This window comes from Macrobrachium rosenbergii, chromosome 9 (genome assembly GCF_040412425.1).
Source record: "Macrobrachium rosenbergii isolate ZJJX-2024 chromosome 9, ASM4041242v1, whole genome shotgun sequence".
NCBI classification, from domain to species: Eukaryota; Metazoa; Arthropoda; class Malacostraca; order Decapoda; family Palaemonidae; genus Macrobrachium; species Macrobrachium rosenbergii.
The window spans coordinates 9792118-9806833 of NC_089749.1; the positions used below are offsets into that span (position 1 = coordinate 9792118).

The window sequence follows — 14716 nt, forward strand, 5'->3', positions numbered from 1 at the left end:
CCATTTGTAAAGCCCAAAGAGATTACTTCCTGTCGGATCTTTATGGAATATAGGGGTAAAAAACATAAAATGCATACTTTACTACAGAAGTACAATTTGCATTACTAAAGTTAACAAGAATTTTTCTAAAATCTATAATTGTAAGGAATTTCAAATGTATTATTAGATTCAGTTTGAGTGATTAAAATCTGAGCATTGTACACTTTTTTAAACAAATAAAACCAAAATGATTACAGTGTTAGCTTTATCAACAGGTACAGTAGTCAAGTGGTTTGGGATCTTTTAAATTTCATTTTGAAACTAAAGCTAGAAGTACAGTAATGATAACAGTTGACCATTTTCAAACTACGGTATTTCAGCTTAGGAGTCGTGATATGGAGTGTATATACTGGATATTGTAATTTGCCTAATAGCATATAATCTTTTATGCGAGTATGTGGAAATTTGATTTATATGGTAATCTGTACATGATTGCTTTTAGGTTTTTTATATTCAGAGTAGGTTGATAGTAAAACCAAGTTTGCTTGCCAGTTATTGCATGTTAACGTTACTTAACCATTGTTGTCTACTGAAGCTTTTCCAACTTTTAAATAGTAGGAATATATGGTAGTATGCATTGCTAACTACAGCACTAAAAATTGAGGAAACGGCATTGACTACAACACAATACATGTCGCTAATAATATGAACATTTTGACTTATGATCTGATATTTGTTCCATCCTTGCAGCCACCTTGAAGCACGTTGCCAGAACTGTAGCCCATGTGCAACTGTCGGACCATGTGGTCAACGTAGTCTTCACCCTGTTCGATGACAATAGTAAGTACATTGGAATGTTAAAAGTTTTCACTGTAGGAATTTTAAGTGCAAGTTAACTTGGAATAATGAGTTTTTTCAGCACAGACCCATCGTATTTGGTGGATAATATAAAATGTGCTAAAGGTACATGTATGTATATACATCTAGTGTACTGTCCATGGTATTGTTCACTTTGAATCCTTACAGAGGATTTGCGAGTAGCTTCCTCAGCTGCTCACAACACCTGTGATATATTTTATCGCACGCTAAAAATTAACTGGATAATGTCTCCCTGATCAAAACAGATGATGGCCAACTCAGCAACCGAGAGTTTGTAGCAGTCATGAAGAACAGGCTCCAGCGAGGTCTGGAGAAGCCCAAGGACACAGGGTTCGTCAAGCTCATTGCGTCCATGTTCAAGTGCGCCAAGGAGACAAAGCCGGTGCTACTGGACATATGAGGAAAGGTTCGCACACGGGATGCCAAGGTGAAGGAAGCCAAGTGGGAGAATCACTGCAAGGGGTGCAATTGCCGAGGCAATAGCAAGCACCAGCACGAAAGCGACGAAAACGGCAGTGAAGCTAAAGATCAGGAGGAGTAATTCCGTTTGGATTCCGCGAGCTAAAGGCGTCCTCATCTTAAGCATAGGTAATGAATGTTTTGATTTTGTGTCAAATTCCACTCTGGTGTCCTGTTGTGTGCGTGATCCCGTGTTTCAAGTCTGTGGTATTGATTGGCAGTCTTTAAGGACTGCGAAGTCGTTGTGACTAATATAGTTTTCAGAAGATGAAGCTGTTTGTCAAGGCAGTGTGTGATGAGTGATACATGGAAAATTTTGGAGTGTAGTTATTGTACTTAATTTATTGACTTGAAGGAAAAACATAAAATTTTAGTAGTCTTTTGAATATGTTAGTAATTTTAGATTGTGTCTAAATGTCTTACCTTTTCCCTTTTTTATTTCAATTTATTTATTTTTGCCCTTGGCATTATTTCTTTAGCAATTACTAGTTGCATTGAAATTATTCAAATGATGCTCACCCTTGCCTTTTATTAGTAATGTTAATTCACCTTAAAATATTTTTAATAATTAGATCTTTTGAAATGGCTTTTCAAGTAATTGCCATAGCCATTATATAAAGTAAAAAATTTGTATGTGTCGTCAAATGGCCAGTGTTTTAGAGCTTTCAATAAGAAATTTTAAAATAATTTTTATTGGTTGGTCATATGACATTTCAGTTTAAGTGATTTAGTGATATGAGTAAAGGTAGTATTGGATGGTGCCTGAGAAAAATTGTAAACGAAGTCCATGCCTCAGATATTTTAAGTACAGGTGTTAACACAGAAGTGGTGATATGAAAACTAATTCATGTATGAAAGAAGCTCACAGCTCAAAGAGCTTCATGAACTTATAGAACATACATGTAATTGTTCTGTTAAAAGTTGAAGATTTGGAGAACGTACATGTCTTACTAAATGGACATGTGCACAATGTTTCATTACAATAGAAGAGACCCATCTGTATCCAGTATTATTGGAGGCATCCGCAAAGATAGTAAACGAGGTTTTGTGGGGTTTTCCTATATGAACGGTACTAATGTGTTTGATAGTATTTATCAGTAATAATTTCATATGAATATACAACATGCAGAAAAATATGTATACTAGAGAAAGTGCTGTCTTTAATATATAATACAGTATAGTGCTTAGATAATTTGGTAGAGATGATGGTGCCCTCTAAAACTGTAATTAGTACAGTCGACCCCTGGGATTCGCGGGGGGTAAGGAATAGCTAAAATCCTCGAATACTTAAAACCCTTGTAAAAATGCTTATAACTGCCTATTTTGATAGTTCAAACACCAAAAACCCCCTCTAAAATGCTTATACCTGCGTATTTTAATAGTTTTATCACGAAAAATGTTAGTCGCAAAAATATGAAAATACAGTCATTAGTGAATATTTCTCTGTGAAAAATTCCATGAATAGGCAAACTGTCTGTGAACAATGTGGATATAAGTTCCACAGAAAAATCCACGAATAGGTGAATCCAGAAACTGCAAATCGTAGGGGGTCGACTGTATCTCACAGCAAAGTCATAGTGTGGATTCAGAAGCCTTTACTGTACTAGATCTTACTTGTACAAGAAAAGAAATTGTAGGTTCCCATTTTGATGCCGTTATTACTATTGCTACTCAGATTATCATGAAAAAAATATATATCTTAAAAGTAGGTAACAAAATACTGTACTGTAGAAATTAGATGGATATCTAACAAAGGTATTGATAGTTTAACACCTAACATACGTAGGAATTGTGTTGTCAAACTTGCAGATATGAGGATTTAAGAGTTTTTGATCCACTTGTTTATTATTTTTTATGATGCTGGTAGATTGTTTAAGAGTAGAGTAAATTTTGGTTTAAAGAATGATAGAGATAAAATACTTGAAATACAATGTAGAACTGATAGCGCTCATAACTGTGCAATATATTTATCCATGGGAAAGTTCTAGTAAGAGTAAAATTACTTGAATGTGATCAGTAACACATGAACCAAGAAGTGCTTGTCTTATCCCCACAAGATATTTAAAGAGAAATCACTTTTCCTTCTTCATTTTAAAATCTTTTGAGACGCATGGACTTTTGAAGTATATAAAGCATAACGTTTCTAAAGGAACTACATGTTAAAGAAGGCTGCTTTGATACAGGTATCAGAATGTTTAAAATTTTATAATTGTTGTTGCTAGAATCATACAATACTCATATTTACGGGTGAGAGGTGAATGCTATACTGTTCTCCAAGAAAAGCTGACAGCTTTTGTATGTTCTTGCCAGTGAAATCTGTAGGTAGTTGGTTCATTGTATTATCAGTCTTTTTTTTTTTTAAGCGTTTAGTTGTATTTCATGTGTCTAATGCTTATGGACAGAGCAGCATAAGCAGTTAGTTCTATCTTCACTTAGATACTGTAGTTTCTCAAATTTCCTCGTCATATTATACCAGTGGTGCTAATTACGCTGTGTTAAGAAATGTTTTGTTTCAGTGTCTGTCGGTAGACTTGTATGTAATACTGTAGTGGTTTATTTAGTGCTGTGTGCAAGTGGTGTGATTAGTGTCCCATTTCTTCACAGAGAAACGTAAATAGGAAACTACGCATTGGTGAAAAAATACTATTTATCCTTTAGGGCTTTTCATTTCTGGTGTTGGTCTATAATGAAAGTAATAATTAATGTCCTGTGAAGTTGCTTTGAGCGTTGCAGTATATTTGCTTTGGGACTGCCCATTGAAGTAGATTATTTATGACTGTGCGCACATTAATTTTCTTGAGATTTTTTATTGTATTCAATGTCTTATGGAATCCCATAAACGGAAGGGAAAAATTTTGTTTGCTATGTAGAATAGTTGAAAGGAGATAGGTTGTTGGTTCAGTGTGAGGTATTGTTTGGATTTTTCAGATTAAAATCAGATTTTTTAGAATTCATAATTATATAATTTAAAATTAGACAATTTTATGTTGTATGTTTTGCAGTTGTACTTAACACGAGTATTATCGCTATGGCTGTGTGCAGAAAATTATTTAGTTGTTAAGTAAAGAGTCTTATGAAAGATAGTTTTTAATTAGTTCTAAGAGCTGTCATAAGTAAATTGTTTTAAACTATTGGTAATGTAGCATTTTTTAGAGAACTATTTTTTTTTTAGGGAAGTTGTTGATCATATCAAAGTTTCTCTTAGCTCACAGTATGTCTTATCCCTTTTTGGCTATTCAGGTTTTAATTAATCTTGTGCATTGTCTGTTCTTGTGGATGTTTTTGTTTTAGTCTTAAGTTTTGTGTATTTATTTGAAATGTATATATATTATCTTGACCCCTGTAGGAAGTGGAATGACAACGTCACAGTCTATTTAGTAAAAAAAAATTACTGCACTACCAGTATTGAATGAATTGCTTACACTAATTTGCAAAATCTTTTATAGAAGTTATTTTATTTTCAGTAAGATTCACTTTACCTGTATTTTAATTTGGTAGAGAGTTGCTACTTGATATATGTGTGTGTGTGGTACACTAGAAGGTACTGTCCTTTGTCCCTTCAACCCCAATTGCATTGATATTTGCTTTTTAGATTTCCACCTACCTAACAGTGTATCTAATTTCTTTCTAACTTTACCTATCTATGTCTCATTTATTATACGAGTATTGTCGAAGGCTTCTTCAGGTGATCCCTATGAGAGTCTTAGAAATGTGAGGCTGTGGTTATGTTAAATTAATATACAGTGGTATTAATCACCTTTACCTTGAAGATTGATAAGATTAGATATTTTTTATTGTAATTGTATCCAAGTTTATTCATTATAATGAAAGTTTTTTCATGATTCACATTTGTGTCATCCTGATGATTTAATAGATACAAAAGGATTAAATCACTGGGTAATTGACAGATCTTGCAGTAAAGGGCATTTTCTTTGCAGCACATAACATTGCAGGGATAGGTATTCCTAGGGGCATTAGCAGAGAACCGAGACACAAATACCCAGTTGTGTAGTTTTCACAAATACCCAGTTGTGTAGTTTTCAAGGATAGCGTGATAGTTGATATTCTAAAGTCATACAAGATGTACAGTTACCAGGTTCATAGTCTTTTATATAGAGCAGAACAATTGGAGAACAAGATTATTTAGGTTAGTGACTGTCTCCAAACTATAGAAGTAGGGGTATAATTAGTTTTCTTTGTCTTCCTTTTTTATATTATTTTTGGGTTGTATTTTTTCCATGTAGAATCCACTTATTGTTTATGTTTTGTTTTTAGCAAACATGTTAATAATGTAAAGTTAATCACATCATTCAAAGAAAAGTTACCAGTTATTTAGAAAAGTCTAATCAAGATTGTTAAATTTATAAGGTCTCCAGTTAAGTAGATATGTATATGATTTGTGCAGCAATGTACCATGTTTATTTTCGTGATCATCATCATTGCACGTTAGTGTGAGACTGTCAAGTCGTATTTCTAGAATTCTCATAAGGGTCACCTGAAGGATTCTTCTGTAAATGAGAAATAAATAGTGAAGTAGGAAGAGGCCAAAAGGGAATAGATGGAAGTAAAAGGCATTGAAGCAATGTAGGAATTGCTGAAGAGGTTTAGCAAATACCTTTAAAACCATTCTCAGTATGTTAGGGAAGACACACCACAAGTGGCATCCCCTCTACAGGGATTTATTCTTGGTAGATTGGCAGATTGTTTTGCAGTACTACAAGAGTTGACAAGAAATAAAATAAGATATGGGGAACTTGAGGTTTACATTCAAACGGTAGTTACTGTGTAAGCATGAAGACAACCTTATGAAAGTCAGAACTCCATCTTGATTCTCACAGTTTGTATTCTTTGTAACTCCCGTTGCAGGGTGTTTTGAATACTGTAGTCTCTCGTCTGTATTGGTACAGTATATGTATTGTAGTTTAGAGCTCAGTAAGTTTGTCATAACTAATCAAAATATAGTTCTCTCTTCTCTGTGTTTCGTCAAGTTTAACGTTTTGTCTCTCATTTCTGTATTTCCATGTCACAGGTTTCTAAAAATAGCCTGCAGACTGATGGCCTAACCTTTGGAAAAATACTTTATGTAATTTCAGTCCAAACTATTTGATTATTACCCCTTATATTTTTCAGTTGTTTAGCAAGAATGTATATTTAAAAAAAAAAGATTATGCTAAATTTAACAGGTACCCACTTTACCTATGTTAATGTCATAATGTCAGATTGCAATTTCAATGTGACATTTCAACTTTTATCAAATGCTTTCTATCTGTTCACATCTGCTCATTCTTTTTATGTGTTACATCGTGGAGGTGATCTGAAGTCTAGTCCATTTTATCCTGTAAAGGGTTGAACGTTGATCCCAATCCATTAGTTTTTAGCTGTAGCTCAGAGTTTTATTTGTCATGTAAAGCATTTAATATTTAAGTGTTTTGCCTGTGTAAAAATACTGTACTTATTTGTATGTTACAGTTTTTTTTATTGAAATTTTATGTTTGGACTAAATTTTTAAACTTTATGAAGTTTTGTAAGTTCAAGTCTTTACTATTGAGTTTGTATTCTTTTCTAGTAAAATAATATATGGATATTAAAATTATATAAGTGAAAAGTAAAATTCAAGTAATTTAACAAGACCATATTAGATGGTGAGGGCAGTCTGTAGCTGTCTTGATACCACACCAGTTTCGGGCTTTACAATTGGAGGAACAACCGTTACAAAATTAACCAGTATTCTAAATTTGTGAAGGTGAAAAAGATACAAATGACCTAAGATATTGATTCTCAGTGTTGATTGAAGATGTGTGCAAGTTTCATATATTTATGGAGTATGATTTATTGTAAATAATATGATATGATATGAATGGCGTCATTTTGGTGTGAAGTGTCCATCCATCCATCCTAATGTTATTCCCTTGTTATTGTTTCATGAAATTTCAGGGTTGTTTGAAATTGTACCTGTAAATCATTCAATAATCAGTGATTGTTAATAAAGTGTAAGATTGATTATCTTTTTATTGCAACTAGGACGTGTCAAAAAGTGTACCAGAAATGTGCATCATTTATTTACAAGATTTTCTACGGTAATGATGTGCAAATATACATGCTTTATATTGAGGAGTTTGTTGTGTGAGATTTGTGAAAAATTCAGATTCTTGTAAAAGATGTATACATTTCAGGGCTTTAGAGTGAGGGGAAAGACATCAACTGACAAGAAACCATTGTTTGAGTTTGGAACAAAGCTGAGAATTGCAATTATGAACTGTTAATATGTGCATGGAAATAGGTGTTGCACCTTGCTGCAAAACTTTTTCATTACTTAGTGCAGTGAAATTGTATAGGTAGAAACCTTACTGAAGAGACGTTGGATGACAAAATTGCAAGCATAGTTATATGAACTAAAATAGCTAGTGACTATTCAGAAGTAGTATGTATGCTCTGCCGTTTGAAAAGGAAGTAGCAAGATGGTGTGTGGCCCTTGTACAAAACAAGATGCAAACAAGCACTTTACCAAAGTACTAGTTTATGAAAAACGAATAATAATAGAAGATTGAACTTAGGATAATCCCTAACTGTTATATGTAATTCATTGTATTAAGTGTTATGGGGTTGGAAATTCAACTCATTCAGACGAGAGCTTGGGTAACCTATAGTGCATAGAGGGAACGAAATGGGCCATAGGGTTAGTGATGTTCAGGATTGTATATTACTCATAAAATTTCCAGTTTATTCAGTCTTGTAGAATTTTCATATGTAATACTGTGGATTAGCTTATCTGGGGAAATGAAAAGATTCTAGTCACATTGTGGTTAATGATAGCAAAGTTTTTTGACGTGAAATGCCATGTATATTTCATGTATCTTGACAGTTAATAGTCGTTAGCTTGAGTACTTGAACAGAAGTGGACTGGACTGAATATCCAGTGCAGGAAAAGTCTAAGATCTTAGCATTTTTTCTCAGTTTTTCCAGGTTGAATGCAAAGGCACCAGAAATTGAAGTGATTACTGGTGAAATGTTGTAGTATCTGGATAAGAGAAAGCTTCCAAAGTAATGGATGAGAGAAGTGACTATTCTGTTATATGAGGAGGAAGGTGATCAGAGGAGAGTGTAAAAATTTACGGAGCATGAGAGTAATTAAGCAAACCTCATAAAGTTTATGATTGCATTTGGACTACGAGAGCAAGACAGATAATGCATGGACTAATAAGAGGAGCATTGTAGGTGAGTTTATCCTTGGAAGAGTGTGAATAGATAGTGTGCATTAAAAAGAAAGAGTAATGAAAAACAACTGTGCATGGGTATAAAGAAATGCAAATATGAAGAAATTGCAGCCTGGAGAAATGGCAAAAGTTTTAGTTACAGAATTGTGAGGTAAATAAGGGGGTGTGAATGGACCGTTGAACAGCGGATGTTTGTTGATAACATTGTGTTGGCTGATGATAACGAAAAGAAGCTGCAGTAACTGGCAGGAGTTTGAAAATCGTACCAAGGGGAGAAAGTTGGAAGTTGGTGCATAGGTTTGTACACATCTCACTCTACTAATGGTAGCCCATATTTCATCTGATTTCGCTTCATATTAGTAGCCCATATTCCATCTGAATTCACTTCATATGCTATCCTTAAATCCTCCTTATTAAGCTCATTTGATTACCCTTACAGCCACATTGTCACGGCCGCCTCTACAACTTGGACTTCCATCACCTTCCACTTCAAAGAAACAATGATCAAACACACCTCCAGCCACTCCTCTCCATACCATCAATCCAGCAACTTGCTCGTAGATCTACACATTAACTAACTTTCCTCCATCTCTTTCCCAAGAATACCTATGAATATATGTATCTGGAAACTATTTGTTTTCTACAACAAAGTCCCTTTTCAAATGCATTTCCACAATCTTGATTCTCATTTGCTCCACGAACTCCATATCTGTCTTGATTGCCATCTGTCAGTCAACTACCTTTGCATTTAAATAACTCGGCTCAAGCACCCTTCTGTATGGTTATTTATTGAAATTATTCGTACTTTATTCTTATGTTTCTTCATGAACAAACTTAACTAAATCTAGGCGTTTTAGGTTCTCTTTAGTGTTTGTGTATTCGTCCATGAATTATGACCCAATTCACCCGTATAATTGATTGATTGATTGATGCATATTAACTGGCGTAGAACAGCTATAGTCATTGACATGCATATTCAACAAATGTAAATGCATTCACCAATGTACATTCATAAGTTAATTCGATATTAACATTTAACACATTGTCCCATAATTCTAAAGAAACTTGAATTTCAAGTCAATGGCTCCTGAGGTCTTGTTCCACATGAATAGGGTTCATCTTCTGAATTACATAGATCTTGTAAATTGTTCAAGTCACTTCAAAAATTCGGCGACGTGGCATCGTCGCGGAAGTCATCTTCCTCCTCCTCCTACAGCGAGGAAGCCGGACTTCGTCAGCCGGGGCTATGTAATCCTTTGCCCTTTCATTCCTCCCGAGTAGTGTGGGCGACGGGAGAGAGAGAGAGAGAGACCATATCTGTTAACATTAGGAACCCCCTGTGCGTATTTTAGCAATCATGGCTGTACCCATACATCGGAGTAGTCGACAACAATTCGCCAACACAGCCTAGCAACTTTTTAACGCGTCTTGCCTAACGGTTAAATGTCTGGTTAAGAATGACAGTCACATAGCGCCGTCACAGTATGTGGGAGTGCCTTGGCGAGTGGCACGTCAGTGACGTCACGGCTCGTTTTAAACCTTGCGTCTTTTGGGGTCTGGATTTCTTAAGCAAACCGGCTCATATAAGTCATGGAATCGTAAGTAAGCATCCTCCCATTGACAATATCTTCGTGACAAATACTTACGTTGCTCAGGTTATTACGAGAAGCAATTTTCAATTGATAGGACACAAACGTTCAAGAACCCGCAGATCTGAAACGTTCGTAGAGTGATCGGAATGCATGACGTTGCTAATGTATTACAAACAAAACAAACGACCTGTGGTGACTGGTCTAGCAAATGTGACCCAAAAGAAATTGTAGTCGTCCAATTACCGTTTCCATAATGCAAATAATCATCAATCAGCGTTTTTCCAAAGGAAATTTCAGCTTTATTTCTGATACCTTAAAAAAAAAGCCATTTGTACAAGTCGATGGCAACGTACAAATAAATTCACTCATCCCGTCACTCGAGTGATGAACACAGCGGGAAAGAATTCCTGAAACTTGCCCCGGAGAAACGGGACATTCTGCATTCCCGGGACTTCAGCCTAGCAGCAGTTGACCACAACGAAACCTTTTTGTTTTTCTTCTTTTTCAAAGTAAAAAAAAAAAACTTATTAATCGCTTTTAACTCGTATCTTGACTCTGCCACAGTTTTCTGTAATGTGACCGAATTTGTTCATTTCATTGTAAAAGTGTTTTCATGTCCAACTTCTGCTGTTTTAGATTTTTTTAATTACAATTCACCACCTACTTGTTATAGTCACAGTCCGGTGATTCCCTCGTCTCGTTGCAACGCCCTGCTGCTTGCAACACACTCCTTTGGTATGTTGCAAAAGTTTCATTAACTATGAAAGTAGCTACTGTGATCTATAAACAGAAGAATTATGTTGATCAAGCTTATCTGAGGGAAAAAAAAGACCAATGGAAACGATTGATTGATTTAGACTAGCTTTGTCCCAAATTGAGCTGTGCACTATATGTTGAAAAATACGGAGACCATTTCACTATATCAACACGCAAATGCAAGTTGGTGATTGCAAGCTGCTAACTCACCCCCTCCCCCCATAGTCGGCAACAAACTGCTTAGGTGGGCTGTCAACTTGGCTATAAAGAGAGAAAGGGGAGGCATTCATTTTATGGCTCTTGGGTTCCTGGCCTCTAGACTTTAAGGCTAATCATGCAAGTCATTTGGAACTTTATGAGTGTTAGTGATGATATTTGATTTACTCAGTTTTCATGGCCGTATAATTGAGTCGAGTTCAGCCACTGCTAGACTGATTGCTCAAACGAAAGTCTATATTTTGGGCATTCCTTATGTCTGTCATACACTCTTTACATAAATAGGTGAACTATTTTTTTTTTTAATTATTGAAAACGAGGTACTAAACAAGGCATAATCATCCATTGCTCTAATTTTTTTTCTTATTTAATCGATCACATGCGACAGAATTCAAAATCATCCGATCCCATTATCGCAGGGAATGTGAGACTTGCAGCCTTTATCACTAATCCACGGGTCCTCATTGATATCAGTGGTCATGTGAACAAGCAAATTATGATCTTGCTTACGGAGCGGTCGATAGGAAAGCTATTCAGAGTAAGATAGCGGCTAAGTAACGGTTTTAAACCATTTTTGTAGTTCGGTTTTCAAAGCTCTCACGTGATTTGTCAAACCGCAATTTCTTAGGCTCGTTTTGAAGAAGAATCTTTGTTTACAAATGGAGCGGAACTGGCGAAAAAAAATCCAATTCAGCTGTTTATTAAGATGGCCTTATGCCAGCTCGGTCATCTACGAGTGGCTATTGAAATTCCTCTCCTTGTTTTGGGGAATTCTTTATCAGATTGTGCCAGATCTCGCTATCTTATCGACGAATACCTGTCTCGTTTCTTTTGGTAAGTATCAGCGAGCAAGTCACTAATTTCGTTCCGTTTTACCGGGTTTTTGTTTCAAATCGGCTAAGTTATGTTATTTTTTTCTGTAATAAAATGTAAAGGTATTTTACCGACTCGATATTTTACTGTTATGATTCTTCGATGGTAAGAATTCACATTGGCCATTAGGCATTTGTACACTCCCTTATGCAAATTAATACCTGATGGACTACAGCTATGCTGCTGAAATCTGAAACACTAATTCTGAAATGAATAAATTCTTCAGTGTAGCTGCAGGAGTAAAAAGCAACCGTACTTGGTAACATAGGCGCATGGTCCCCTCCTCACTAGACATTACAGAGGAAGACAAACAAAATGAACTACGGCAATTAAACATTGTTACGCAATGTCGAGAAGTAAATAATACTGACATTGACGCATGAAGACGACCACTGGGAAATGATTAAGACTGACACTGACAGCAAAAGAAAGAAAGAAAATGGGAGGCAGAGGAAAGAAGATAGAGAGAAAAAAAACGTACTGCGTCATGAAAACGTTTTCAGGGAGATTTTTTTTTCAAGAGCAACCCTCTCCACTGCATCCCCCTCGCGAGTTACTCTCCCTCGCACATTTGAAGGGTGACTCCATTGAAGGCCGAGTTACAACTTGCTGCATCTCTCTCACTCGTCTCATTCCTACCCACTCACCAATGCAGATGTCTCCGGCACCCCCCGCCCCCCCACTCTACCCATCGTGCCATCCTCTGGCACCCATGGAACGAGAGGAATCAGCCGAGTCATGTAACATATTGCTTTAAGGTGACCGGAAATGCACTGGGAGGTAAAATTGATAGAGAGAGCCTATAGAGACGAAGGTCGGTCTAGACCAATGGTCAGTTGCTCCTAAACGCCATTGCTATGGTCTCGCTGACTCGCTTCTCGTTTCCTTACATTTTATAGGCCTATTATTCAGTTGTCCTTTTGGTTGATAGCCATTTAGGCTTGATATATTAGCGTACGTTTCGATAACGTGCTCCTTCTTTCTCTTGGTGGGTCTGGCTCTAGAAGGTGTCATCTACCGTTTTTAGCAATTGAAGGATAATTTTGCTAGCCCATAACTTCCTACCTGGTGGCGACCCATCTATCTCTCTCTCTCTTTCTCTCTCTCTCTCTCTCATATATATATATATATATATATATATATATATATATATATATGTGTGTGTGTGTGTGTGTGTGTGTGTGTGTGTGTGTAAAGTAAAAATAAGAATATGGCAAGTATAGGTGAGGAGTTAAATCTTTTGTTGATTTCCTGGATTCCTGTTTTTTCTTTTTTTAACATACAGTGTCTGTATTCTTTTCTGAGGAAGTTTCAGTAAGGATTTTAATGTCATTTCCTTATTGTTTCATGCAATAATGATAGTTAATTAGTTTATGACTTCAATGTCATTTTTAATAGCTACACACGCACACACACAGAGAGAGAGAGAGAGAGAGATTGGTTTAGGCTTATAAAACCACGTGTGTTTGTACTCGCAGTTTTGGTTAGTTAATTGTTACAATCCTACCAGATCTAGTTCCATGAAAGGCGAGAAACAGAATCAAAATAAAAGACGAAACTGCTCTGAGGCACAGTTTAGGGGACCCCAGTGCATCCTCCCTGCTTCTACTTACTGCAACTAGGCCATGTCTAGACAAAGGTCTAGACAGAGGCAGTAAGTTGTCGTTTGATTAAATGGAAATATTTAAGTAATTATTTATTGGGAATTACGGTAAAACTCAAAACATGTCAGTTAGAAATTTCTTTATCATTGTTTTCAATCTCCTAGCCAGTTAATTTCCTAGACCTGTGACGAATGATTCACAAATTACGACAGGCTTAACCAAAGGAGGTTTACACCGAAGCTATATGGCTGACTAATGTCAGCAAAAAATAATAATAATGGTTGGTTATTTAACAGGAATAAATCAAAATCTATTTGTGAAAATATCAGGAATTTAGTATCGACGAGGAAAAAAAATGTGTTGGTGAATGGACGGTCATTCTTTTACGAGGTATGTACATTTTTTTAACATTAACCTCCCAGCCCGAGAAGAACCCTAAAAGGGTTCAGAGGTCTGGTTAAATAAATCATTTATAACTAACTTCAACATTAACTGAACAAGTTAATCAACTGATCAGATTTTTTCCAATATACTAACAACATGGCGTCATTAAAAATGAAAATATCAATGTGTGCATAACTTCAGACTTAAATTTTTACATTAAAAATTCTGGCTTGATATAAGTATTTTATTTTTTATTTAAATGGACTCGAAACTGACAAACCCGACCCAGTGAAGGAACATCATCAAAGATTGAGGAGCCAAAGAAGAAGCCGAATTCCAGAATCTTAAACGATTATATTTGTAATCATGACAGTCCTTTTGGTAAGCACAGATGTTCTACTCTGATTATGACAGTTGTAAACGCACGCACCCCACGCTGATGGCGGTGAACTTAACGGCTATACGAGTTAGTTCCCTTTCGTCATCTGTTAACTGGTTTTCCAAATTTTCTGCAAGATTTGGGTTAATTTCTCGTTGTAGCATTCTGATAAAACTGCCAAATATAGAAATATCCATTTTTATTGCCGTCAGACTATTTTATGAGATAATTAGTAAAACAAAATGTTGAATATATAGATATTCTGAATATCCATTTATTGCCGGGTCCATTTTATCTTGCACAAGCTGAATATATAGATAGGAATATATATATTATCTGCCCACACATTGCACAAACCGAACATAGTCACATTTATTTGTT

The 14716-nt window shown here is 35.7% G+C and overlaps 2 protein-coding genes across 12 annotated transcripts in view; both read left to right on the plus strand.

The window, feature by feature from the left end:
• Window positions 1–7317, plus strand: part of MICU1 (Mitochondrial calcium uptake 1) — a 44877-nt gene extending 37560 nt beyond the window's left edge. For all 4 annotated transcript variants that reach the window (XM_067108366.1, XM_067108368.1, XM_067108365.1 and 1 more), the window contains 2 exons: window positions 730–819; window positions 1104–7317. In XM_067108366.1, the coding sequence (XP_066964467.1) occupies window positions 730–819; window positions 1104–1258 (245 nt within the window). In that variant the 3' untranslated portion in view covers window positions 1259–7317. The remainder of the gene's footprint in view (window positions 1–729; window positions 820–1103) is intronic.
• Window positions 7318–11504: 4187 nt separating this feature from the next.
• The window catches only part of Non2 (upstream activation factor subunit spp27 homolog Non2), a 31531-nt gene continuing 28319 nt past the window's right edge, over window positions 11505–14716 (plus strand). For 5 of the 8 annotated variants that reach the window (XM_067108372.1, XM_067108373.1, XM_067108377.1 and 2 more), the window contains exon 1: window positions 11740–11929. In XM_067108372.1, coding sequence (XP_066964473.1) covers window positions 11755–11929 — 175 coding nt within the window. In that variant the 5' untranslated portion in view covers window positions 11740–11754. Of the gene's footprint in view, window positions 11930–14716 lie in introns of all 8 variants that reach the window. The other 3 variants (XM_067108371.1, XM_067108370.1, XM_067108375.1) reach the window with 3 other exon arrangements.